The sequence below is a fragment of the Martes martes genome (assembly GCF_963455335.1).
Source record: "Martes martes genome assembly, chromosome: 1".
Lineage (NCBI taxonomy): Eukaryota > Metazoa > Chordata > Mammalia > Carnivora > Mustelidae > Martes > Martes martes.
Window position 1 is genome coordinate 180,324,504 of NC_137888.1, and position 27,766 is coordinate 180,352,269.

General features: G+C 39.8%; 1 protein-coding gene across 20 annotated transcripts in view; it reads right to left on the minus strand.

The window, feature by feature from the left end:
- Window positions 1-5,660: 5,660 nt before the first annotated feature.
- Window positions 5,661-27,766, minus strand: part of MITF (melanocyte inducing transcription factor) — a gene marked incomplete at its 5' end in the record, with an annotated part of 220,641 nt that continues 198,535 nt past the window's right edge. For 10 of the 20 annotated variants that reach the window (XM_080822814.1, XM_080822800.1, XM_080822798.1 and 7 more), the window contains 5 exons: window positions 5,661-9,182; window positions 14,526-14,673; window positions 18,020-18,095; window positions 23,294-23,368; window positions 26,585-26,702. In XM_080822814.1, the coding sequence (XP_080678940.1) occupies window positions 8,778-9,182; window positions 14,526-14,673; window positions 18,020-18,095; window positions 23,294-23,368; window positions 26,585-26,702 (822 nt within the window). In that variant the 3' untranslated portion in view covers window positions 5,661-8,777. The remainder of the gene's footprint in view (window positions 9,183-14,525; window positions 14,674-18,019; window positions 18,096-23,293; window positions 23,369-26,584; window positions 26,703-27,766) is intronic. The other 10 variants (XM_080822803.1, XM_080822815.1, XM_080822811.1 and 7 more) reach the window with 1 other exon arrangement.

Genomic DNA, 27,766 nt, shown 5'->3' on the forward strand with positions numbered 1-27,766 from the left:
GGAGGAGGCGGTGGAGGAGGAGGTGGGATAAGGTGGAACAGGAGGGGGAGGAAGAGAAGATCAAATGGGCTGTGAAGGAAATAAACAAGAGGGCATATTAGAACGTCCTTTCTGAAAGGCAGTCAGTGCCCTCTGAGGAAGTAAAATTTAACCTGACCCCTAAATGATAAAGAGTCCAGGGGTGGGAGAGCAAGGGGTAGTCACCCACATACAGAAAGGACAAGCGAACAAGGGCCATTGGAGGACCACCTTCCCAGTTTTCAGGGCTGCCCCTCTCCCTTTCAGAAGGACAGAGACCACCTGACTCAATGGGTGGAAACATGATGAGGCATGACCTATCAGTCTGTCCCATGCCCCTGGCAACAGTGATGGGTCCCTAGATAAGCACACTGGCCAATCTGGGCCAAGAAGACTCTAGGAGGAGAGAAACACCTCTTCCAGGCTGGTTGATAAACTGCAGGGGTGTGTTTGGGGTCATGAGTCATTCCGCTGCCTCACCAGGAGAGCCTGCATGAAAAGGAAGCCAACAGAGAGGACAGCCGAGGTGAGTAGGAGACACCAAACCATTTGTGATATTGTTGTTTGAGGATCTGAGGTCACCATGCCGAGTTTCATCCGTGGAGTTTTTTTGTTATGTGACCAGCAAATCTCCCTTTCCAGTTTGAGCCAGACGGGAGTTTGGTTTGTGTCACCTGCAAGAGAAAACACCCTGACAGCCCAGGGGGGCTTTGGAAATAATGGAAGTAAGAGTTCCTATGTATTGAGAGGCACTTGTGCTTCGAGAGTCCTCTCAACATCTTGTTGAAGAACTTGGGTCTTAGGATCTCCATGTGGGGGAGGGGTGGGAGCTAGAGAAGTGCTTGTGGAAAACTAGCCACGAATGATGAGGACGGAGATACAACTCTAGGGAGTGAACACCTTCTTTCCCTCCCTTTCCACCATCCTGCCATTCAAGTAAAGAAAAGTCGAATCGATGCACGTGGGAGGAGCAAGAGACTGGCAAAGGGAGAGCTTGCCCAAACCTCTTGAGATCTACAAGCTTGAGTACTTGTAGTTTTGTCTGCCCAGAATCTTTTTCCCATTTTAGGCTCAGCATCACTCCTGGCAGTCTGGGTGAATTAACCCCCCCTTCCTTTCCTATGGTTCACACAGTTTAGGGTGGCTGAGGGAATCTAGAGGAGTGGACCATGTGACCCAGACCTGGCCAATAGGAGTGCTCCGTCTTCCTGCCATGGTGCTCTTAGTGGGCCTGACCAGAACTGATACAGGGACCTGACCATAGACACTGGGAAGGAAGTGTTGGCTTTCAGCTGGACTGTGGGGTCCACATGGAGAAGATTCACCTGCAAAGAGGAGCAGAGAATCAAGAAAATGAGAGACAGGCTGACTGAATGCCTTTAAGCCCTTAAATTCAGACACATGTGAAGTGACATTTACCATTTCAACTTTGTGGTCCTATAAGCCAACGAATTCCTCCGTCCCACCAGAGCCAAGTTCCTCTTTTCACCATTTATTTCCAGGCAAAGTGTGGAGGCTGAAAAAAACAAATCATAAAAAAGGTGTTGAATGAAAGAAATCTCTGATCTCTTTTGTAAGGGATAGAAAGATGTGTTAATGTGCTTTCCCTCAGACTTTGTAATATGGCTATTTAAATTCTGTAACATTCTTAATACTATAATATACCAGATCCATGACAATTAATGTGGCTTTTGTGGGTTGGCCTACAACCAATTAACTGAACTTTTGTGATATAACCTATCTATTAGGCTTTGCCTGCATTAAAAAAAAAGAAATCATTGAGGATCGCCTGGCTGGCGCAGTTGGTGAAGCCTGTGGCTCTTGATCTCAGGGTTGTGAGTTCAAGTCCCACTTTGGGTGTAAAGATTACTTTAAAATAAAATCTTAAGAAGGGAAAGAAAAGGACAGGAAAGGAAAGGAAAAAGAAAAGAAATGAAATGAAATCATGGAGAAGATTCTGTAAACTCTGAATACCATATAATTCTTCTTAACTCCCTTCCACCAATAATCAGTGAGCAGGACCCAAAGTTATAAACCCCTTGTACTGTAGCCAAGATCTGCCCCCTTCTTCCCACACATCAGGTATTTGTATTTAAAGGGGTGGGAGATATGCAATATGAGGGACTACTTTTCACTACTTTTCACTACTTTTCACTACTTTTCTTTTCATAGAAAACATACACTGAGGGAGCCTGGGTGGCTCAGTGGGTTAAAGCCTCTGCCTTTGGCCCAGGTCATGATCCCAGGGTCCTGGGATCGAGCCCCGCATTGGGCTCTCTGCTCAGCAGGGAGCCTGCTTCCCCCTCTCTCTCTGCCGGCCTCTCTGCCTACTTGTGATCTCCGTCTGTCAAATAAATAAAATCTTTAAAAAAAAAAAAAAAGAGAAAGAAAAAAATGAAAAGATACACTGAATGTGAGCATAAGAAAATTTGTATTTCCATTATAAATGATGACATAAATTTCTTTTTAAATTCAGGAATAATAATATTTTAATGGCAATAGTTCCCTTAACCAGAATGTTATATTGCAATGGAAGTCCAAACCTCAGCTAATCTGCTTATTCAGGAAGAATTCTTCAGTGACAATGGTTTCTCCCCAGAGAATAATAAATAAATGTAAGCATACTTAGGAATAAAAGAAGTTATCTTTCATCAGCTCTATATAATTTCCGTAAGATCTCTGGATTTTCCCAAACCATGTTCTTTGGAACCATGAACAAGTGTTTTACACACACACATACACACAAAATCCTGTGGTCAAATAAGATTGTGAAACATTCAATACTACTGTCAATCCTGAAAACTCTCAGGGCATACTAGCACATTTGAAAATGTGAGAAGTCTCGCAGTACAGATACCTGTCCAAATGTGTTTCACACAGCATTTCCCAACATTAAGTTCCTCAAAACGAAATACGGTGTTTTGCTTCCTATCCCAACCTCCAAACCCCAACTCCCCAAAGCAACTTTTGGAACAGCTTGTGGAACTAGTTCCATAAAGCAAAGTTTGGGAAACACTAGTTGAGTGGTTTCTATCTACACAGATTTTGCTGTCTGAATAATATGGAAGACATTTTGAGTGACAATTACACCCATTTGGATTTAACTTCAACTGACTCCATAATTAGAAATTTAAAATGCAAATTTTTCAAAAGCAAACTGCCTTTACCATTTAGAAATGTTGCTGAGACTTACTTGGATTTGCGTGCAGTTATATTACTTTCCAATATATCTGGTATAGGTAATAGGCTCCAAAGACCTATAAATATTGAACACAAATAAGATTAGCCATGTCTAAATTTTATCTATAAACAAGGGTTTGACAATTTTAATATGGCAAATGTGCTCTGGTTCGTTCTTTCGTTCTTTCTTTCTTTCTCTCTTTCTCTTTTTTTTGTACATGCCTCTTGGGAAAACTGGGAATGGAATGGAAGCTTTTTCATTTACATTCTGCACAAGATGTATATTATGGATTCATGTTAGTATGGGTGAGGACATGAAGCCATTGCTATTGAGCCTCAGATGTGGCAGCAAAGAATTAAGAGATCATCACCATCTCTCACTAAATATAATGAAAATCTAACTTTACAACACTCCTCTTAAACGAGCTTGCCTCATGCTACTTGGCTATGCATTAAATCTTGGCATACACAAAAAATAAAAACAGGGTAGTTCTAAAGGTTCATTTATGTTGGCTGGATTATGAAGATTAACTCCTCAGATGGTGTTCCAAGAAAGTCATCAAATGTAAGTATAATTGAAAATAAAAACCTAAAAACCATTTAAATATTGATAGGAAAGTGAACAGACAGGATATAGTCAAGACATCGCTCTTTAGATACATAACATCAGTGTCTATCATAAAGGATTAAAAAGTTTAATTCTCTAGGGAATATAATGGAGATTTCAACTTCAGTAAAGCGCATTTCCTGGGAATAATATAGTGTAATTATTCTCATAGCAGAGGCATCCGTGCAGATTATACACATTTAATACAATTTAAATTTTAGGTCATTTGTGCTGATGGTGTTTTTAAAAGGTGATAAATTGGGTTTATTATTCTGTAAAATATTCTAACCCCGGGTCCTAGATACAGGGCAGTCCTCTTCTCGAAAGCACCCTGTGGCTTCTGTCACCTTGCCAGTTCACACGAATATTAGCTCTGTGCTAAAATGCAGTGTTTCTCACAGCACATGCCACCATTGATACACACGATGACTGCGTGAGGTCCAGGGAGTGGGTGCCATTTTCTTAATGGAGGGTATTATGATCATACAATCACAGCTACCATTTACTGAGCACTTATTATGTGCAGCCAAGCAAAAATTCTCGTCTGTTTGAATGGACTTCACAAGACCACCACGTGGTCGCTGCTGTTAGGACTGCCGAAGAACAGAAAGGAAACTGAGGCACTGAGAGGCTAAGTAACTTACTCAAAACCACAGAGCTGGAAATGGGCAGAGGCAAGACCGAAATTCAGATCTAGCTGCCAGTCCATGTTTTGTCACTTCGTGGATAGATTTATCGGTTAAGTGGGTTCACTTAATAGAAAATTTAATAAATCTAAATCTGTGAATATGAAATAAAGTCACACAAGCTGTAGGCAAATGTGTGATGTTCAGGTAACAAGGCTTTAACATATAGGATGTGGGTTTTTTGGGGTTTTTTTGCTTCTTCCTTTTGGCAGGGGTTAGCTAAAGATTAAGGATCCTTAGAGCTTGTGAGGTGATCGTGAAGAGGCAAATGCCAGGACAGGGTTACGGTTCTGCCGCAGACCTCCTGAGTTGAAGCGCTCCAGACTTTAGCTTACCTGCGTTCAAGGTTGCCCAGAAAACTTCTTCTTGACATAGGAAATCTTCCTACTTTTACACGTTTTTAAGGCATCACATTATCACTTTTCTATGGGAAATATAAATAATTCAAATAACTCTGAAAAAGAAAGGGCTTGATTATTGTATATTACAATTTAAGAAAAAAAATCTAATTTAACAAAAAGCTGACAATCAGGTCAGAAGCATTACGGGAAGTTTCTTGCTCGTTTTCTCCAGAGGTTAAACCAGAATATTTTTTAAAGAGGGCAGAAGTTTAAGGTCTAGCTAGGGAATAAAGACATGTTTTGTCTGACACTTCCCAAGTCAAATCCAACATTTATCAAATGATTCTTAAGTGCTGTATTTAAAAAAAATACAGCCAGGAGCTGGCAACCTGGGTATATTAAGCTTTCATTATTGTAAATTTGTATTTTAAAAACCCAATGTCTTTTTCGTAAATATGCAAGGGCTTCTCTGACAATTTCTCTTCTTATAAAGCCACCTCTCACTAAAACATGTTAAATAAAACTCCTGTATCTAAAATGAATTCTTGGCATCTGGGAGTTTAAAATCTCCCCCAAATTCAGAGGTGGCGGGGGGGAAGCTGTATAATTATAGTTCATCTGAGTGCAAGTCATAATCAAAAATGTTGAAAACCAAAAAGTAGTATCTTAGAATGGCATTTCAAACAAAAAAAGTACTTACTGGCATTTTAAAATTTTTCCTGCAATTCGTTATTAGTTCCATCAGAAGAAAATGTGCACTACCATTTTGGATAAGGCAAACAATACTCAAAATTGTCATTAACTAAAAACAACTGGCCACCACTATGTGAAAAACCAAATGCTTTAATGAGGCTATCAAGAACAACAGTTCAATTGTTTCATTGGATACATTAATATCGATCCATAATATACAGTGCTATGGACCATACAGAAATGATTGCTGCATCCAACAGCAGGGGACTATATTATTAACATTACAGTACCAAGCGTCCGCAAGAGACAGTCATTTGTCTTTTTTTTTTTTTTTCAAGAAATAGGGTCTTTTAATATACTGTTATCAACACCAACTTTTCCCCAGTGCATTTTTAAAAAATATTAATAAGTGCATTCCTTTGTGCTTTATTTTATATCTCTTAACTTCCTATGTATTTTATTTGTTCTTATTGCTTTATTATTTAAAAACAACCAGAAAGAACTTTGTCATCCTGTGTATGACCAGGTTGGTTGTAAGGGTTTTTGGCAAAGTCAAAAGGTTTGGTATTTCCATGGCCTTACCCGGAGGCAGGTGGACAAGTTTGGCATTTTGGTCACTCCATACGGAGGCCCAACCCCGAGTCACAAGTGTGCTCTCAGGGACGGGGGGAGTGGTGTGGATCATTCTCTCGCGGTCACAAACGACGACCCCAAACCACCGCTTCTTGGCTTAACTAGTCCCTAAAACAAATCCACACTCGATTTGGCAAAAAATAAATAAATAAAACCACCCCCCGAGGCTGCAGCATTCTCCTGGGCTTCCTCACCCGCCACTCCCAGAAATTGTCTCTTAAGAAGGGGATGGGGAAGCAGGTGGCAGTGAGCTCAGGAGTTGCGAAAGTCAGGACAGTGGTACGAGATGCCATGCTTCCTCTAACAGAGCTTTGTGTAAGGTCACTTAGCCCTGGCCATATTCCCTGGGCCAGGGGCTCGTCAACCTTGCTCCGTTTTCAAGAACCCTCACCATCAGCTAAAGAAAACAAGCATCATACCATCGCGATCTTTGACTTCTGCACCCAGCTCCCCTCCCCCCATATAAATATGAAGAGAAAAATAGACAATGCTATGATTGTATCAGTGAACACTATGGTACAGTTAGCTGTTCATGCAGATTTGCATCACTATTCTAGGAAAAGAGCTATACAATTAAGGGGATTGAAAGAATGGGAATTAATTTTCCCTACCCCCTTCGGTAATAAAGCTATAAAACTGATCGCATCATCAATGTTTCCAAGGATTCTCATTGCCCGACGTGCATGGGAACTATTCAGTTGATTATTTTCACGGAAGCCATCCATTCATACACCTGACAATCACACTTTCTCTTTGAACCCTCCAATATCCATCCGCCAATTCGTATTTGACATTTAAACTCATTTCTTAAAAAAAAAAAAAAACCTCCTGAATAAGGTTTCCTGATGAAAAAAGTTGGCACTCTGTCACTAAAATATATTTAATATGAAAAATACCATCTTGAAACTGTCTCCTATATTACGGTTCAGTCAGTGCTAGTCCAAAAAAGACTACTGCTATATTTAAGGCACTTCATTCTGAATGGATATGCTTTATGCCACTTGCTATTCAATTGTAGGCTGCTACTGAGAAATTCCATTCAACAGCCTGGCTCTTAACACCATATGTCAGCTGTATAAAACACGTAGGCCAGATAGATTACATGTAACACTACTGTTATTGCAAAGGACCACACAAGTAGATAATGCACTGAAACTAACTTACAACTTTGCTGCTTGTTGAAACACTGTTACCCAGTAACAGTAATTTGCCAATACAGTTATTTCTCTCCTTCCAAAAATTCAGCAAGTGTTTGCTGAAATAAACCCCAATTTAAATGACCATAATGGGCGTATCAACGCTATGATGATCAGTCTCCAAGAATATTGCTACTTTTATATCACTAAAAATAAATATGTAAGTTTATTTTCTCTAGAAAGCCAGTTTTTGCCTATTAATACTACACCTTAAACGTGTGGAAAAAAACAGTTCCAAGTGAGACGGTAATATACAAAATATTCGCAAAGCTCTCTTTAAACACAAGACCTTGCATAAAAGTTTTCTTTCACGTGGGTACAAAGAATGCGGAAAACCACCAGTGAGTTGTAAAAATATTGAAAACTTGCCATTTTAAGATGCATATTCTTACAAATTAATACAAACATACTGAAAAGAACGATGATAATAAAGAATCTGTACAAATCAAATGAACAGTAAAACATAATTTAAAAATAAAAATAGGAAAGCCAATTAGAAATGTGCCCAGTTTGGTTTTATCAAAAGTGAAATGGGAGAGAGAGAGGAAAAAAATTTAAAAAAGGACAACTTTCAGTGCTCCTCAATATTTTACATGAGAGGACACTCATTTCCTTTCAAAATAAAATATATCTTATGGAAAATTGAATCACACTAACTGATGAGGAAAACTGTAACAGAGCACAGAGTGAAGGACAGCAAGATTAGGGCCCCTGTGTCAGGGCCTCGCTCTCTAACCCTTCAATTTCACTTGCACCTAAGTAAGGGATCAACTACATTTTCTAACCAGACAATCCTCATGAAATTGGGTGCACTTTTTTTTTTCTTTTTTAAAACAGAATATTGTATTGCCTTAAATAGCTTGCAGTAGAAAGACTAAATGCTGTTAGAACAGTACTGGATCTTTAAGGCAGTACCAATGAATCAATACATTTACAAAGTAAAAAAAGGTTAGTGTGGATTTCTTCCTTTCTTTCCTCAATCTCTTTCTCTCTGCCTTTTTTTTTTTTTTAATTTTTGGTTGCTTTACATTCTTTTAATTAAACTTTACATTTAATTTCCAAAGATGTCATAGGCATTAAAAAAAAAAAATCTCAAACCAAGTTTCCCCTGAATAAAAATGGACAGAAATTTCTCTGATGCAAAATCCTCTTGCTCAGAAAGCTAAAGTCCGGGGTGAATTCAGTTCGCAGATACTGTACACTCATTGTACAATACTTTGGAGGCATCTGTAGTTGTAAAATAGAATATATATGTCTGTTTCACAAAATTCTAAAAATAAAATATATCCTGGGCTATTGATAAAGCATGAAAAAAACTTTCATATTAAAGGAAAAATTATCAAGAAACCCCCTTCGGGGAAATTATGAAACCTACGAATCAAGAAAGGAAGCAGTTTCGGAAAGCGCAGGGCAGGACGGCCTGCTAACAAGCGTGCTCGGCTTCTTCCATGCTCATGCTGCTCCTTCGGCTGCTTGTTTTGGAAGCTCCGGGGGACACTGATGAGAGCAGTGGGTCAGTTATGCCAACGGGAGAAAGAGTGTCATCCATCAGGATGTCTTCCAGTTTGGATCCCATTTTCGTGGGGACGCTATAGGCTTGGTTGTTACCCTCAGTCCCGGTGCCAAGGTTGTTGTTGAAGGTGATGGTGCCGTCTGTGAGATCGAGCGTCGTCGTGCAAGGTAGGTCTGCGTGGTGCTGAAGGAGGTCTTGGTTGCAGTTCTCGAGAGTGGGTTCTTGCTTGATGATCCGATTCACCAGATCGGGGGAGCAGAGGCCCGTGGATGGAATAAGTGAAAGTCCGTGGGCTCGAGCCTGCATTTCAAGTTCCTAAAATGAAAGCGAAAACCCGATGTTTCAAGAGGTAGAGTACAGAGGATTTTAGGGCAATCCAAGGACTGTGTGTGGTACTATAAGGGGGCATATGTGTTGTTATGTATTTGTTCAAACTCATAGGCTGTATGACACCAACAGTGAACTCTGAGGTCAAGCAGGGACTTTGGGTGATGGTGTCGTGCAGTGTAGGTCCACCAGTTGTAGCAAATGTACACTGTGGTGGGGGGCGTGACTGGGGGGTGGTGTACCTGTGGGAGAGCAAGGAGCATATGGGGAGTCTCTTTACCTTCTCCTCAATTGTGCTGTGAACCTAAAACTTCTCTAAAAGTAAAGTAATAGGGGCACCTGGGTGGCTCAGTTGGTTAAGCGTCTGCCTTTGGCTCAGGTCATGATCTCAGGGTCCTGGGATGGAGTTCTGTGTGGAGCTCTCTGCTCAGTGGGAGTCTGCTTCTCCCTCTCCCTCTGTGCTGTCTCTCACTCTCAAATAAATAAAATCTTTTTTTAAAAAGTCTTTAAAAAATCTGACACTTAGAGGAAAAAACAATCAATTACGAAAATAATTTTTTTGCTCTTTTCAATTAATAAATGCTATTTCTTCCAGTAGAGTATAGGAACCACCAGTAGTACATGATATGAGTTTTAAATGCTACACAGATTTCATTAGGTATTAAATATAGAGGCTGTCTCTCCCAGATGTTCATATTCCTTAAGATAAATTTTTAAAACACAGAAATAAAAATAAATATAAAAATAAAATTTCAAAATGTGAGCTGATTGAAAGAAAATGTTTGGTAAATAATACAGTCCTGGGGTCCCTAAACTCTGAACACATATCCAGGGGTGCTGCAGTGAACTCGCAGGGCACTGCGACATTTTCAGATAACTGGAGAAATAGCACACTACTCCAAGAACTACCAAACTCAAGAAGCCTCATGGTCTCAGCGGTAAACTGAGACCATGAGGTTCTCCATCGCATATCATTGTAAAGCCGGGTCTTTGGTGGTCGCTGTGATAAAAAGTAAGAATTGCATGAAAACCAACACGGGATGAGAAATGAGGACGGCACTGTCCAACTGGAGTCCGCGGCTAGAGAGGTTGTGCAGTGTGCAACAGACACACACAGCCCATTAGTAGGTAATACAATTATTAGAAAATCAAATAAAAATGCTGTTTTTCTTTTGGCTTATATGTTTTGTATTTTCAAATAGCAACTGAGTTGTTAGGACCTAAACATTCATTAAGTTGCTTGGACCTAACAAAGAAATGGTAGGTATTCCTCTGGCCTAGGGCACAGCTAACCAGTTACTAAGATACGAAGGGTATCATGACCTAGTAAAGTGGGTGGGAATGGCAAAACTTGTGGAAGTTGTATACAAGGAAATTCAATTTGAGAAGTGTTGCCTAACTCATCTTACCAGGCCCAAGGGAAGTGCTGTGCTTGGATGGTTTGTTTTTTTTAATTCCAAAAGAAAGTTTTTATAAGGAGGATGAATAATTTCTCTCTATACTTTCTCCACATCCTTCCTATTATGGACTGAATTGAAAAATCTGTTATGTTCCAGGGTTAGGATATCAAACCCCGCATCAGGCTCCCGGCTCAATGCCCAGTCTCCTCGAGAGGCTGTCCCTCTGCCCCTCCCCTCCACTGTGCTCGCCCTCTCGCTTGCTCTCTCTCCCCCTCTCTTCTCTCTTTCTCAATCTTTAAAAAAAAAAAAGAAAAGAAAAGAAAAATTCATATGTTCAAGTCCTAACCCCCAGCACCTCAGAATGTGTGTTTTGAGATGCTGTTTTTTAAAGAGGCAATTAAATTCAATGAGGTCATTTGGGTGGGCCCTAATCCAACCTCCAATAGGACAGATGTCCTTAGAAGAAGATATTAACATATGATCTCACTGATATGTGGAATTTAAGAAACAAGGCAGAGGATCATAGGGGAAGAGAGGGAAAAAAATGAAACAAGAGGAAACCAGAGAGGGAGACAAACGAAAACAAACTGAGGGTTGCTGGAGGGGTGGGGATGGAGGGATAGGGTAACTGGGTGAGGGACTTTGGGGAGGGCATGTGATATAATCAGCACTGGGTATTATGTAAGACGGATGAATCACTGACCTCTACCTCTAAACCAATCAGGCATTATATGTTAATTAACTGAATTTAAATTTAAAAAAAAGAAGAAGAAGAAGAGATCAGGACACACAGACACACCTAGGTTAAGACCCTGGAAAGCCTTTCCTGGAAAACCAAAAGGCAGCCTCCCAGAGAAGTACAGAAAAACTAGTTCTGCCCACACCCTGACCTTGGGCTTCAGCCTTCAGAACTGCAAGGAGGAGACGCCTGTCCCGACCTGACCTGCAGTATTTGTTGGAGTGGCCTGAGCGGACTAATGCACTTTCCAAGTGTCACAGCCTCTCCAGGTTCCTCTTTGCAAAATGTCTTCTAAGCAAGCTCTTTCCACTCTCCCTGAGTATCCCTGGACCCTCCTAAAATGAACCCAAATGACTCTCAATGAGTGTTCTTTCTATGCTTGTTGTACCCTAATATAATAACGACAGAATATAAATGTGAAGTCACCTTGCCACACAAAGGAGGGACAAGCAGCCCCCAGCGTGATCCAGCCACTTGACCTTTGCCCACAAGCCTAGAAATACACTTTCCTGAAAAGTCATGTCCAGTGTGTAGTCAAGATTATTCTCTGGACGCCGGACACATAAGAGACGGGAGCCTGAGATGTCACACAAGTATGTTCATGTTCCTTTACTCAATCTCCAGAAACACAAGTCTCTTCGGGCGTCATTTTAAAGCCTTGGGCTGTTTAATAAAATTACGGTTCCAAAGATATTAAGGCTTCATGCTCTTCCTTCTGTGAAAATTTCTGCATGCATCACTTGGAGTGAAAATGAAAGGGAGCCCTTAGGCCCAAGCTTAAAACATGCACTATTGTAAATCTACACCAACATGCTAATACGAACAGCTCCCCGACACGTGTAGTTTGTTTTAAAAAGAAAAAAAAAAAGTTGGATGAAAAGAGGCAAACATCTCACTCTGATCTCTTGTTGCTTAATTAAAAATGTTTATCAGCTGATTAAAGCATTACTTAGATTTCTAAACAATGTGATAAGTCTCATCTGGAGAACTCAGGCTCATTGCGTGGCAGGGCCTTCCTAATTAATAATGTTTTCCGTGATATGCGTTAAGTTCTACAGTCTGTCTCATGCTGTCACTGGAAGAAACCTATGATGCTGTCACCGTGGCATTTCCAATCCATATTTTTCACAATATTCATATTCTACACAAAGAGACGTGTTTGGATGCTGAAAACAAAACCTAGTTCTCCTTCAAAATAGTTCCTATGTTTTAACATTTGGATAAAGAAATAACACATCAGTATATGCTGCTTTTATAAAAGGGTATGTTAAGTTCAAGAGAAAAGGACCTATGGCTACTTAGGATCATACGAACATAAAACAAACAACAAAAACTTAAAAAAAAAAAAAAAGGATTTTCAAATGACATGCAACCTCTGCTTCACTGCGGACATTCCAAAATGCACCCCGTAGAGGAGAATGGTCTTCTGCCTCCCTGCTGAAGATCATGGTCACGTCATGAGAGAAGTGATATTGGGAAATGTCAACCATGTTCTGGGGCTTTCAAAAGGTCGGAGACCATTATCATAAACGAATTACTCTGTTAGAGAGGGTGGGTGTCCAGGATTCACACCACCAGATCGAACACACTGCTGTCTGGAAGGGTCAGGCTTTGCTGGCCACAAACAGTTGCACTGGAAACCTGAAAATATAGTAAAAGGCGGGTCCATCTACTCAAGAAGATACTCTGTTGTCTCTTACCGGTGGACTGTGTTCAAGGTCAGCAAGTAAATGAAAATTACTCTTGCCAACTCCTTTGGTCATGAGCTGGGAATCCACTTTTCTTTGCCTTCTTCAAGACAGTTTTGGAGGATGTTATGGTTATGCCCTTACCCTCAGCATGAGAGCCCGAGCGCCTAAGAGGAGTACCATGAGCTCATACTACAGAAGGAATGCCCCATTTCACACTTCATACCACCATGTTTACTCAGTACACAGAATGACAGATGAATTCCACATAATAAAATTAGCATTTCTCCCTCCAAGAGTAAGTAGCGTGAGTTAAAGATACATACTGTATAATTTCACTGTCTGCAAAGACTTCTAAAATTTTTATCTTGATAAGATCTTCTGGATGTCTCCAAGTTCCTTATAAACATAGGCTTTGACCATGGGCTACATACCACCACGGAATACTGAGGCATCTTGGTATTTAACAACTTCAATTCTCATTATTTGAAATAATTTTTGCTATTGACTGAATGTTTGTGTCTCGCCCCACCCCGAAATTCCTATGTTGGAATCTAATCCCCAAGGTGATGAATTTGGAGGTCGGACTTTGGGCAGTAATTAGGGTGTGAGAGCACAGTCCTCATGAATGGGATTCATGCCCTTATTAAAAAAAACACCAGAGAGCGCTCTCCCCCTGTTATCATGTGAAGACCCAGGGACACCGCCTCTGTCTACGAAACAGGAAGCAGGCTCTTACCAGACACCGAATCTACTTGCACCCTGATCTCGGACTTCCTAGTCTACGGCACTCTGAGAAATAATGTTTGTTGTGTAAGCCACCCAGTCTGTGGTATTTTGCTACCACAGTCCAAATGCTCTGAACCTTGAATTAGTATGTACCAAACGATTGCTTCTAAAGGAAATACGGAGTTAGGTTTCTATGAGTATCTTAGTCACATTTTCATTAACGAGTCAACATGTAACCTTGTTTTATGTTTAAAGACACCGTAATACACAATGTTGATTCATTAATATGGAACTCACAGCCAAGAGCACTGGAACTTACCTACAAAGGAAACTTATCTCCAGAAGACACCTCCCAGCCTTTTCATGCTTAGGAACACCAGACAACTTCAGTAATACTCTTAGGAACCATTTTAAACAGCAAAATTCACCCATAAAACCCACAGAAATGTGAAAAGCCTAGGACTAAGGACCATGAAAAGGATGCTTATGGTGTGAGCTAAAACAAGACAGCAGGTCACTGCCTTGTTCAACCTTAACTCAGATTAGCCACTCTGCCCATGTCCACGAATGACCATGAGAGCGCCATGAGTGTTTATCTTGGGCTTACGGTAAATTTTTATGAGTGGCAAATTCACAAAGAGACAATCCATAAATAATGAGTAGCTACTGTATTAGGATCATGTAAATCAAGTCCCCCATGGCTCATTATATCCCCTTTCCTCCCACCTCCAAGTCAGGGACATATCGCAAACCCCTCACAACATATGCCCCATACCTGTATTCTGAGCAACAAATGCCGGTTGGCGTGCTCCAGCTTCTTCTGTCGGTTTTCAAGTTCTTTTGCGCGCTGCTGTTCTCGCTGCAACTTTCGGATATAGTCCACAGATGCTTTTAAGATGGTTCCCTTGTTCCAGCGCATGTCTCTGTAACGAAGAGGAAGAAAACAACCTTTTTCGGGATTCAAGGCACAATGAAAATTCATCATTCAGGGCATTCGATTTCTAAAGATACCGTAACGATGACGCGAGATGAGAGGTACCATTCACTGAGTGCTTGTCCTGTGCCGGACACTGTCTGCCCACCTCTTAGACATTATCCTACTTAACCCAGACAAGCATGTTGGAAGGAGGGGAGTAGTGCATGGGCTGAAACAGACACTGTTTGAAGGAGTATGCCCTTGTTACAGAGCTACGACAAGGTGGGGTCAGGACTTAAATTTAGTTCTGTTGATTACAAAATCGATATTCTTAAAAACCATATTAAAGAGTTACAGGTTTCTAGGACTATCAAAGTTAACTCATTCAGGCAGGCAGAATAAGCTACAGTTAAAAACAAAAATTCCGTGAGATCCTACTACTTGACCATGTGAAGGATAAAAGTGGTATCCTTGGATTTTCTCATGAATATTCCCGGCCAAGTTCTCTAAGCTCTTCCCATCTCCTCATCTATAAAATGGTAATACCACATATGTATGAACAGCCTCGCATGTACATTACTGAACTCTAAGGAGGCCTCTTGGATGAATGTGCTGTGAAAAGTCTAGAAGGCAATTCAAGTAACAGCAGACACTGTGTTAAAGGTTCAACAGAATAATTACAATGGCTATCTTTAAACAACATTTAATATGTGCCAGGTATCTTTTAAGGTGTTTTAGAGCTCATTTGATCATGTCATAACCACCTCAGTGGCTAGGCACTAATATTGTCCCCATTTTGTAGAGTGGGAAACAAAGGCACAGAGAGGTGAAGTAATTTGCCCAAGGTCACACAGCTAGGAAGTGGCAGAGCCAGGAAGTCTAGAGGATCTGGCTCCAGACTCCAGGCACTGAACCATTCTGTCATTCTTCTTATGTGACTGAGTCCTCAAAAGAACCAGACTAGGAAGGAATATTCTGAACACCCTTGCCTTTTTTAAACAGATGAGGAAAATCAACTGTCTTCCCCAAGATCACACATCTAGTAAGGGACTCTTCTGGATCTCAAATCCAGGCAGCCTGAGCTTGGTGCCTTTCAGTTTTTCATCACTGTAACTGTAATGTACTCATGTATATGAGGAAATGAAGAACACCGTTAAAATGTAGGTAAAAGTGAGCTGAAAAATGTAGAGCACTGCAGAAGAATAATTAAGAATGAAATTATAATTACCTAAGTAGTATTTCTGGGGCACCTTAAATTAATCTGAGCTCTTTCAGCAACAGTGTTCATGATGACAATGACAAGGACAATGAAAAAATAAACAAAAACAACTTCACGGATGAAAACTCTTCTACCCCACAACCTACGGCTGGCTGCTGGAGGAAGATCGGAAGTATCAGCCAGGATGTGTGAATGGAGGGTCATTAAAACAACTCACCAAGTAATTGATCCTCCTATGGATTAGATGAAGAACAAAACAGAAGTCCTCCCCTGAGAGGCAGACTTACAGACCCCAGAGAATTCCCGGGGACCGATCCCTGGGGTCTGAGCACTGAAGATGGCTACCCAGGGAGATGTCCTGAGATACGGGGAGCACGGGACTGACTTGTCTAATGTTCAGGGCCGAGATCAGAGTAACAGACCCTTTAGCAGCCAGAGAGAAATGTAACCATAATGAAAGATGCCTTAACTAGGCCAGTGAAGTTGAAAAACCTGTACCGACCCATGACACATGTAAGCAGTTACTGAGTTTCTAAGAAGTGACTGTTCCAACCAATTATCTTATTAGGTTTTGCTTCCTTGTGAGACCCAATCAATCAATTATGCTTTTAGGCTTAAAGGAAGGGTATTCAAACTTTTTTTTCCCTTGTAATTAGAGAACCACCCTTTTTTCACACAGAAGTATAAAAAGATCCCCAATATGGAAATCAACAATAGCAGATCTGCTTTGGGGGAGGAGAGCATATGGGGCAAGACCCTGGTCAGCCGGACTATGGTCCTATAGCAGCCCCAGAGCCTGTTCCAGAAACTGGTATGGAAAACCCCCATTCGAGATTCTAGTCCATTTATCTCAAAACAATGCCTACAATTAAAGATCATTATCAGTTCAGATTATAAACACGTAAGTATTCTAATACAACAGAGAAAGAAGATATGCAAATAGAGGCTTTCACTGCAGCCCCATAATTTCATAATACGTTGCTAAAGAGATTCACATGCTACAGTTTAAAAGAATATGCTAAAAAGTGAAAGCTGATAAAGAACAGGAAAATGGGAATTCAATTTCAACTATCATGCAAGACTGACTATAGGAAATGAAGGTCACAGCCCCTTAGTAGGATAAATTTGTGCTGCAGAACTGAGAATCTGAATGTTTTGAGTTTCAAAATGGCTTTCCTTGAAACCTGGGAAAGCAAAATGTTGATGATGGAAATTGTGCCTGAACATCCATCAAAACCACCTTACAATGGGCAATGATTTTATTTTATTTTGTCACAAATTCCCCGACAATAATGTGAATAGCAAATTTAATAAGCCTTGCATGAATAATGCTTGATTTCATCTTTACATTTTATTAGGTAGCTAAAAGGTCATATTCAAAGGCTAATTTCATCGGATGCCTGTGGGAGCCATTAAAATGTATACACTCTAGCCCCTTACTTCAAATGGGCCACTTTCTAATGGATAAAAATTGTGTATTTGTTGTCCTACTTGCTGACGTTGCTGGTAGGGAAATTATCTTTACAACTGTTATCTGTCTGAACAGGGGTGGGAGGTGAGCAGAGCCTGGAAGCTGAAACCCAAATTAGCTGACGTGTACTTAAAAGAGGAAGAAAATTACTTTTTTCCAGGTTGGTAAAACACAGCGAGGGCATGTACGTTTTCAAAAAAAAATTTTTGACCTTTTATCTGTTGACTATTGTTAAACTTGAAGTCTCTAATACCAGCTCTCAGGGCCCATCGGTACTGGATGAGTTGCACACAAGGAGCCAGCAAATCTAGTCTAAACCACTACTGCAATCTCTGTCCTGCATGAATGGTTAAGAGAATTTTTCTGGCAGCTTGGGGATCATTTGTCAAGGAGTCTCAGACTTCAGAAAGCCACCTCCTTATATCCCACGCTCAGAGCTGATGTCCAGTAACCCTTGGATGCAATTCAGTTGATTTCTCTCAAAATTTTAGTCTGATGAGACTAACCAAAAGAGAGAGAGGGGAAATATACCAGCCATGGAACCAAAGGCAGAGGGGGTATTTCTTGACTCTAGTTTCTGTAGCTGTGCACTTTTGCAACAGATGAATAAACATTAAGGTACCAAAAAATATACGACACAGATTAACATGGAATTGTACTCACGGATCATTTGACTTGGGAATCAAAGTACCTAGTTCTTTTATGCGGTCATTTATGTTAAATCGTCTTCTTCGTTCAACTTCAAGAAAAGAGCACAGGAAGGGAAGATTAGTAACAGGGCGACATACACATTTAGTAGATCTTGCTAAAGCCATGTGTGCCTTAACTGTGCCGGCCCAAGGCCATATAACCCGAATCGGTATCTCCTCGTTGTTGTCATGTTTTCGGTACTGAGGTTAAAGCACTTCCAAAAAATGGGCTACCTTTGCATAGAACATTATCATTTACAAAGTCCCAAGACTGTAATTTCTCGTTTGATCCTGTAACACCACTGAAATTAGAGTTAGTATTCTCAATTACAAATGTCAAAACTATCTGGGGGATGTTAGGGACTTGACAAGGACACCCAGCAGTTAAGTGGGAACAGCCAGGACTCAACCCTGAGTATTCAGATTAGGGGGAAGCAAACTTTTACGGGGCCAGACAATGAGTTACTTTTGGCATTGAGGGCCAAATGGCAAAATTGAGGATATTATGTAGATACCTAAAGAACGGAAGAGAAAATACATTTCCACAGATTTTTTTTTTTCTTTACTGACAAAATTCAAAATGTGGTAATATTAACGGGATACAATTTTTTTTTTTTTTTTTTTTTTTTTTTTTTTTTTTGCCATGCAAGTCTACCAACAAGAAGCCCAGGGGGCCAGAATTTAGATTTTATATAATTTCCACTTATCGCAGAATATTCTTCTCACGGCTTTTTTTTTAAAGCTATTTAAAACATTCTTAGCCTCTAGGCTGTACAAAATTCCCTGCTCTGGGCCCAGTGTTGCCCAACAGAAATACAATGCAAGTATTGTATTTCCGTAATTTTCAATTTTCTAGTAGTCACACTGAAAAAGTAAAAAGAAAGAGGTAAAATTAATTTGAGTATTTCTGTAAACCCAATATAGCCAGAATACCATCCCTTCAACCTGTAATCCATGTAAATATTAATAAATTAAATACCAAACATTCTTTTCTTGGCACTGAATTTTTGAATCCGGTGTCTTTTTTATACTTCCAAGGGCATCACATTCGAACTGGCCACATTTCCTGTGCTCAACAGGCAGCTGTGTTGAGTGGCTACAGGACTGAGTAACATAAGCTTAGGAGTCAAGTCCAGCTTGTTTCACTACACTCTGCGTCCTGGTGGCATCCCTGTTTTATCAGTTCAGTTGCATCATTAGCTAAATTATCATCTTCTTAGGGGAAGATGAAACAGGAAAGCATACGTTAATAAATGTCTCTAATTTACCTACTCTGGCAAATAAATTCCAAATAACTTAAGGTCTAATAAATTGGAATAAATATGTTAATATTTCACTTTAAACATATTATGTCCAGATACATATTTATATTTGACCAACTAACATTCCATACACTTAGGTAAATAATATTACGTGTTACTTCCCAACAAACATGTTTTTTTTTTTCCTTAGCTGAGATTGAATCACTTCTATGATTCAATCAGTTACTTAAAGTATTGCCTTATCATTAAGCTTTTATAAAACAGAAATAGTGATACTCAACGGTTCTAAAGAAGGAACTTTTAGACCTCTGATCTTCTGGCTAAGCTCCTCCAAAACTCTGATGCATGACATGTCTTCTTACTTTTCTAGGCATATAATAATCATAAAATATAATATCATAAAAAAAATTCAAATAGCACTGAAATACATAAGTAAAAGTGCCCTATAATCCAGATATGACCACTGTTAAGCTGCTTATAGATCCTTTGGGACGATTTTTTATTCTCCAAACATGCTGTGTACGGGACCCTTTTTGATCTACACTCGCTTAGTGGTGACCTCATTTAGTCTCATGGTTTCCGACACCACATATACACTGATGACCTCCCAAGTTGTCTTTCCAGCTCAGACATGTCCCAAAACCCTAGACTCATATGTCTGACTACTAGATGTTTCCACAGGGATGTCTAATAAGCAGCCACAATACTCCACATACAAGCTCCTGGTCTTCCAAACTCAAACAACTCTACCCACAGACTTGTCCACCTCATTTAATGTAACTCCCTCCTTCAGTTATTTAAGCCAGAATGTTGGAATCAATTCTGTACCTCTCTTCTTCTCATATCCCACATCTGATCCATCATCAAAGTCTGTTGGCTCTACTTTCAAAATATTTCTAGAATCTGTGCACTTTCAACCTCCACTCTACCTGAGATGACTGCATGGATGACTGCAATGCTCCTAATGGCTATCTCTGTGCCACCCATGCCCACTGCTTCTTACCCACTTTGATCTATTTAGATTCTGTCGAAACACAACTCAGAGCATCCAAGCCCTTGCTGAAAACCCTCCAATCATTTCCCACCTCCCCTAGAACAAAAGTCAAGTCCTACAAGGATCTGGTTGGCTCCTATCCCTCTGACCTTATGTTCTCTTCCTCCTCTCTCTGACCACACCTTCTGTCATGGCTGACCTGTGTCCCACATCCCTTCAGTCCTATGGGCTGCTTGCGAGTCTTCAACCACTTTAGGGCTCTCCACTTTAGGACTACATACTGTTCTTCACCCTGTCTGGAACACTCTTCCCCCCAGTTATCTGAATGGCTCTGCTCCCTGTCCCTCAGGTAGTGACTCAAATTTACCTACGAGCCTCCCTGACAGCCCTATTTAAAACTGAACCACCACCTCGTCCCATGCTCATCCTGACACTCTGTCCCACTGCCTGCACTTTGTCTCCTCACAGAACCCTCTACCATTTGTTTGAATATACACACACACACACACATATATATGTATATTTATTCACTGATGCATTCCAAGTACCCATATGAATCTGGCACCCAGTAGGCCTTCAGTAACTAAGTATTAAACAAAGAATGATACACTTAAAGTAGGATTACAGTAAAAATTAATAGTATATTGTTGACATCATGTAACACTTTATTGAATGCAGTGCCTTCCCTCCCCAGTTATTTTTTATTATAACTTGTAAAATGTCCCAAAACACATAAAAGTGCATAAAGAAAAAAGTAAAAGCCAACTTTTTATACCATGCAACACCTATATGCCTGAAGAAATTATCGATGATAAAGGTAAACTCCTAAATCTTCTCCCAGCACACACACATGCACACACACACACACACACAACTTTATACACTGTGATCTTTTTATATAATGAGATACTATACATATTATTCTGCCACTTGCTCTTCTCACTCAGTCATATATTGTGGACATCCATGTAAATCAGGTGAAACAGACCAACTCCCTTCTTCATAATAGCCACTGAGTATCCTGTATACGGACATCCCATAATATACTTACGAATACTCTAGTGATGGATACCTAGACTACTTTCAATTCTTCCCGCTGTCAATGGTATAATGACCATTTCGGCCAGCGCTCTCATGTACATTTCACTACTGTTGCAATTCTTGCTCTACACTGGTAACACCACCTTACTATATTTTTTGGCTCATCTATTCTGTCTGTCCTTGACTCAAATGGAAGCTCATAAGAGCGGGAAGCCTGTCTGTCTGGTTCACTTCTGTAGAAAAATGCCTCGTACGATATGGGGGGCCCAATAAATAGTTACGAGTAAATAAACGAGTATATTATTGTGCACGTTTTGGCAGCTACTTTCACAAGGTTAGTTTCTAGGAGAGGAAAAGTTATGCCAATGGACAATCTAACCTTGAGTGTTCATTTCTAATGGTTAAATGAGATTTTAAAAGGTTTTTTATAGCCCTCAGAATGTGACCTAATCAGGTGTATACTTTACTGCCAACCCTAAACTTGAGAGTTCAGGTGCCTAAGTAAAGGCAATGTTTTTGACAAGATACAACTTAGTTTCCCACATTTCTGTCAAGAGAAGTTGGATAATGCTTAATGATCTTAATTCTAAGTTATCTGAAAAGAAGAAATACATTCATTTGAGTCCAATTCCTTGGAAGCTGGAGGAGCCCTTAGAAATATTAGTGCAAATCTTTTGGTGGAAAGGAGCAAAGCTTCTCGTACCTGATATAGGAGCTGAGAAAGGCAGATCTATTAAAAGAAAGAACTCACACCCCTCTGGGACCAAGCGATTCCATTTCTCAGTACCTAACCTGGAGAAACAAACTCCCCTGTACACAGAGAGGCATTATGCAAATGTTCACTGTGGCTCTGTTTGTAACTGGGAGAAACTGGAAGCAATATCAACACTTGGTAGTAGGAGGATTACTGAATGTCACACAGTTCCGCTGTGGAATAGTATGCAACAGTTGTTAAAAAGGACAGAGACTAATAACAGCAAAATTCTTCAGGATGGACTGCTGAGTAAGAAAGTCAATAGCAACAAATATGGCTAACATGACACTGGTTGTGTTATAAAAGACACCAAAAAACACTATTTATTCGCTGTGTGCATCTGTATGTGTGCGTCTTCTTAAATACACAGGCAGAGGCTGGGAAGGCCAAGAGCAAACTGAAAACAACAACAATGGTAACAACGAGGATGATGGCTTCAGGGGCCAGAGGAAAACTCTAGCTTTATTCTATCATTTTAAATTCTGGCTCATTCTATCCTTTTTATGAGGACAAAGTATTTATATGTAACCTACATTCTTAAAACTCAATATAGGAAGAGGACAGGAGGCCTTGAGAGGAAAAATTCACACACACACCAATGACTTCCCACCACCAAACCCAATCTTTTTTTTTTTTTTTTTAACTGTGCAGCCTCTTTTACTTTTGTTTATGAAACAAAAATCTTAAGTTCTCACAAGAAAAAACTTAAGGATTTGATTGAGTAAATTAAAGACATAAAAAATAATTTTAAATGTTGGAAGATTTTCTTTAAGTCACAGTTTAAGTCAGAAATTGGGGAGGGTACCTCACTCACAGACTCCCTTCCGTTTCATTTTTTTTTTCTTTCAAATCTCACTGGAGAAGGTGATCCCATAATCCCCTTTTGTTAATAAGTTCCAGTGTGAGCAACACTTATAATTGGGTAGTTGGGGATCAAGTGTCCCTCTCACCACACACACACACCAAAACTATTACTATAAATAAGTAAATACTCTTCAGCATACTGGGGAAAATTTCAATTTGATTAGAGATAAAATATAGGAAAATCTTAGTTTCTCTGAAAAACATTTTTTCTTCCATAAATGTACCTTTAACAGCTATGCATATCAATTTCCTCCCACAAGATTTCAACCAATTTTGATATAAGGGGGAACATCCACTCCAATATCAAACATCATGAACATAAAACCAACTTACTCAAATTGTGATTGTCCTTTTTTTGCCTCTCTTTAGCCAATGCTCTCGCTTCAGATTCTGTGGGAAAAATACACGCTGTCCACGTGAATGAAGTAATTAGAAATGGGAACTGTTTAAGGCACGCAATGATGTACACTACAAAACATCTCATTTTCTAGTTAGATATGGAAACTTACCTGACCATGCTCTAATAATAAAAAAATAGGGTTTTTAAAATCATGATTCTTCAAAAGCTTGTATTTTTTCAAAAGTAACATATATCAAATAAATGCAAAGCCACGGCTTCTACAAAATGGTATAAGACCAGTAGCAAAGGTGTCTAACATACTACAAACATACAAGAAGAAAAGTAACTAGAAAACTATGGAAATTTGCTGTTGATATTCTGTTAATAAGAGTTGAATTTTCTTTTCTTTTTTTTTTTTTTAAGATTTATTTATTTATTTCAGAAAGAAAGAGAGAGCATGAGCGGGAGGGGCAGATGGTGAGGGGGAATCTCAAGCAGATTCCATGCTGAGTGCAGAGCCCATGTGGGGCTTGATCCCACAACGCAGAGATCATGACCTGAGTGGAAACCAGGAGTTGGATGCTTAACCACCCTGAGCCACCCGATGCCCAGAGAGTCAAATTTTCTTTTCATGCAATAGAACTTTTCGTTATTTCTTCCATGCCTTTGTAACACACTGACATGAAAACTGAGGAGAGAAGCTATCATGTCAGATCTCTGACGGTAGAAATGGACTCTTTTTTGTGGGCGGGAACTTGGAGCTAGGTTCCAACAGAACTTGCTAGAATGAAATGATGACCCTCAGGAACTCAGACCCTATGAGCCTGAGTTCCTAAAAACAAAAATAGGAACAGGGTACAGAGGTGTTTGGTGGCAACTCCATTTGAAAAGATATATTTGCAGTGCAACTTCTGTGAGATCTCTGTGAGGGGATGACTTTGCACCTTACAGAAGGCAAAACAAAACAAAAGGACAGTTGTTTGATTAGTCCTGGCATTCTGGGACATCTGTTACATTCTTTTCACAAGTGATACCTGAAACATTACACTACTATCTTTCAGAATTGTATCCAAAATTAGAAATCTTTTTAGCATAACTCATAGCCACTGAAGCTTATATATGTATATATATTTATTGTACGTGTATTATGTATACCTATATACATATAAATAATTCAGAGCTTGAATTATTTCAATTGGGATGATCAATCCAAACCATTTTCTATTTTTTTTTTCATCACATGAGCATTATAGTCAGCTTTTATTTATATACCCTCCCCTTCAGTATTTTAGGGTTTTTTTTTCCTCTTCTTTTCTTTTTTTCTTCAGTTTGCCAGCCCTATAATCACGGTTTTCTGCCCGTCCATCTCAACCCACCAACTGTGGGCCAGCTTTGGTCAAGGCAATCCAGTGAACTTCTCCGCCATCTTGTAGCTTCACCCACATCCTCCCCAAGGGGGTAGACTCTTGGCCTTGCGGGGGGAGGGGGGGTTGGTTCTTTCCCAAGCTTAGAGAGCCCCCCCTGCAGCCTCAGGATATTCTATAGTATTCTTCCTCTCCTAGTAGCTAAACGCCCATACACGGTTAATAATTCTTCATATTAAACCTTTCCGGTTTAAATCACCATGTGGACTCTGCTTCCTGACTAGATCCTAATGCAGGTGGGAAAGATAATTTTTTCCCCTTAGGTCACACCTGACTCCTAAGCCTATTCTCTTTTGGCTACTTCATGCTGACTTTCAAGCTAGCAGTGTTCAGAACCCCAATTCCTGTCCATTTTCTCCTTTTCCTGGTATTTTACCCTCTTCCTGTCTGGATTGGTAATTTTCTAAGATAACAAAGTGATTCTAGAAGTGTATAGTTGATCTGCTTCTTTTTTAAAAAAATAAATAAATTTATACCCCCTTACCCATTTCTCTCATTCCCACCCTTGGCCTTTGTTGTTTTGTTTTTGAACAAACAATCACACATATAATTCCAAAGTCTACTTTGGGGGCACTGGGGGACTCAGTCAGTCAAGCTTCCGACTCCGACTCTTGGTTCCAATTCAGGTCATGATCTCAGGGTTGTGAGACTGAGCCCCACGTCAGGCTCCGTGCTCAGCTCGGACTCCGCTTGAAATTCTCTCCCTCTTCCTTTCACTCCTGCCCCTCTCTCCATTCATGCTCTCTTTCTCTAAAATAAATAAATTTTTTGTAAATCTAAAAAAAAAAAGTTTACTTTGCACGTAAATTACAAGAATTCTGTTCATGCCACATTAACCATATTTTATCATCATTATTATAGATCTCATATAGCATTATTTTCTGAGACTTCATGGTACTTTTCCTTTCTGGGAGGATACCCACTTTTTGTTGACTTTCAATGGGTTTTACACAGTAATTAACTTATTATCTCTTTTAACCCCCAAAATTGTTTTTTTAAACTTTCTCCTGACACAATCTTCTGAAATATTTTTTTTTTAAAAAGACACCCTTGAACAAATAGGAATTTTTTTGCACCAAATATATAGTTCATATTTTCAGACCGTTCACCTAATCCTGCAAGATGCAAGGACTAGACATTAAAAAGGGGGATTAAAAAAAGGGGGATGAGGTGAGGGCCATAAAACTCATCATGGTAGAATGCCAGTTCTAATGGAGTTTTGTCATGTTTTAATGGCCAAATGCCTTCCCTAAAGCATTGAACAAAATGGCGAAATAGATAATTTCACACTTGCCTCAGGAACAAACAATACCCATCGCTCCATTTCATAATCTATTTTTTTCCTCTGTATAATAAATCTTTTGCACATGATGTAGCAAAAATAACAGGAGGCATCTAAAGATGTAAGAAATTCATTCTTACCCTATCCTACAAATGTGGGCTTGAATGTATGTAAAGGAAAATTCAGACCATGGTTCTCAAACTGGAATGCCTCTAGGGGCTTGGCAAGTAACACAAACATCAGACTGGGTGGCGACAATTTATAATTAAAAATGTTGCCTTCTGCCTCCCCACCCCAAAGCGGACAGCAGCCAAAGACACAACGATGGGTGTCATGGCATAACAGTGGTGCCTTGGAGTGACAGCAGCCCCAACACCCAGCATCTCAAGAAATACCGGAAACCAGGATTCCCAAGTATAAATCCTCCATCTTAAAAAATGGTTTCACCACTGTACAGATCTAAGAAGAAAAATATGTCTACAAACTGGGAAGAGTCTGGAGGTCACAATTCTGATAACTTTGCTTGCCAGAAAATTAACAGAAAATCCCCAGGGAGAGGCACACTCGCCAGTATTTACCTGTGAGCTCCCTTTTTATGTTGGGAAGGTTGGCTGGACAGGAGTTGCTGATGGTGAGGCCTGGGGGCGGCAGGCCTTGGTTGCCATAGAGATCAATCAGATTTCCAGAGACAGGTAACTAGAGAGAGAAACAATAAGAGAATAAGAGAACTGAACTGCTTGAACAATTCCTGGGTTATTCAGCTAGAACCCAGATCTATTCCAGACTTGATTTAAAAGAAATGGTTTGAAGTTAAAAAAAAAAAAATTTAAACAGGAAAGCATGACCTGTTTACCTTTGCACTCACTTAGATCATGGCGACCTTTAGCTTATTCCTCTGAAAGAAGAAAGGGCACAAAATCTCACCCTCATAAGACGGTTCTATGATCAGCCTATAGGTATAATTTGAACATGGAGGCAATGGACACTGTGGCAAACTCATTATCTAGCACATTCAGCAGCACATAGTAGATGTTTAGGAAATACTGGCTATTACTAGGAAATACTGGCTATTACTGTAAAATGGGGTTCCATGTGGCCTGACTTCTTCACCAAATCAGGTTTTTCATCAAAGTCACTTTTTTTCCCTTCCCTCTCCTTCCCTCTCCTTTTTTTTTTTTTTTTAAATCTCTGTTTTATAAGGAAAACCCAAGTGCAAAGTGTTTTCTACTGGAAAAGAAACGGTTTCCTTATTGCTAAAGAAAAGCTCTTTTCCTTGAAACTGAAATCTTTCCTTGAAACTGAAATCTTTCGTAGAGCCACAAGAGGGAGCCCACTGACTTTGATAAAAATAAAAATTTACACTTTAAAAAAAAAAAAAAAGTAAAGAAATATCTAGCCCTCTCAAGCTAGCTTGGGAGTGCTTTTTTCTCCAGTTCTGAACTGAATATTTTGAAGCATTTCCCTGCACCTCGTTCATTGAAAGAGTTTGAGGACACCCATGTTTGTGGACATCAGAGGTCCCAGATATTTCGTCTTCCTACCCTCTGAAATAAAGTTCTGATTATTAACAAGAGGGACGGAGTTAAGTGACCTCACTACAGTCAGTGCAAAGGTTCCCTCTTCCCAGCTTAATTCAAAAATTCCTGGAACTATCATTACCAAGGAAGTCTTAGAGCATTTGGCCCATCCTTGATCAGACACTCGAAATTTCACTCTACATCTGAGAAAAGTAACTTGAGATGGCATTCAAGCTGCTTAGT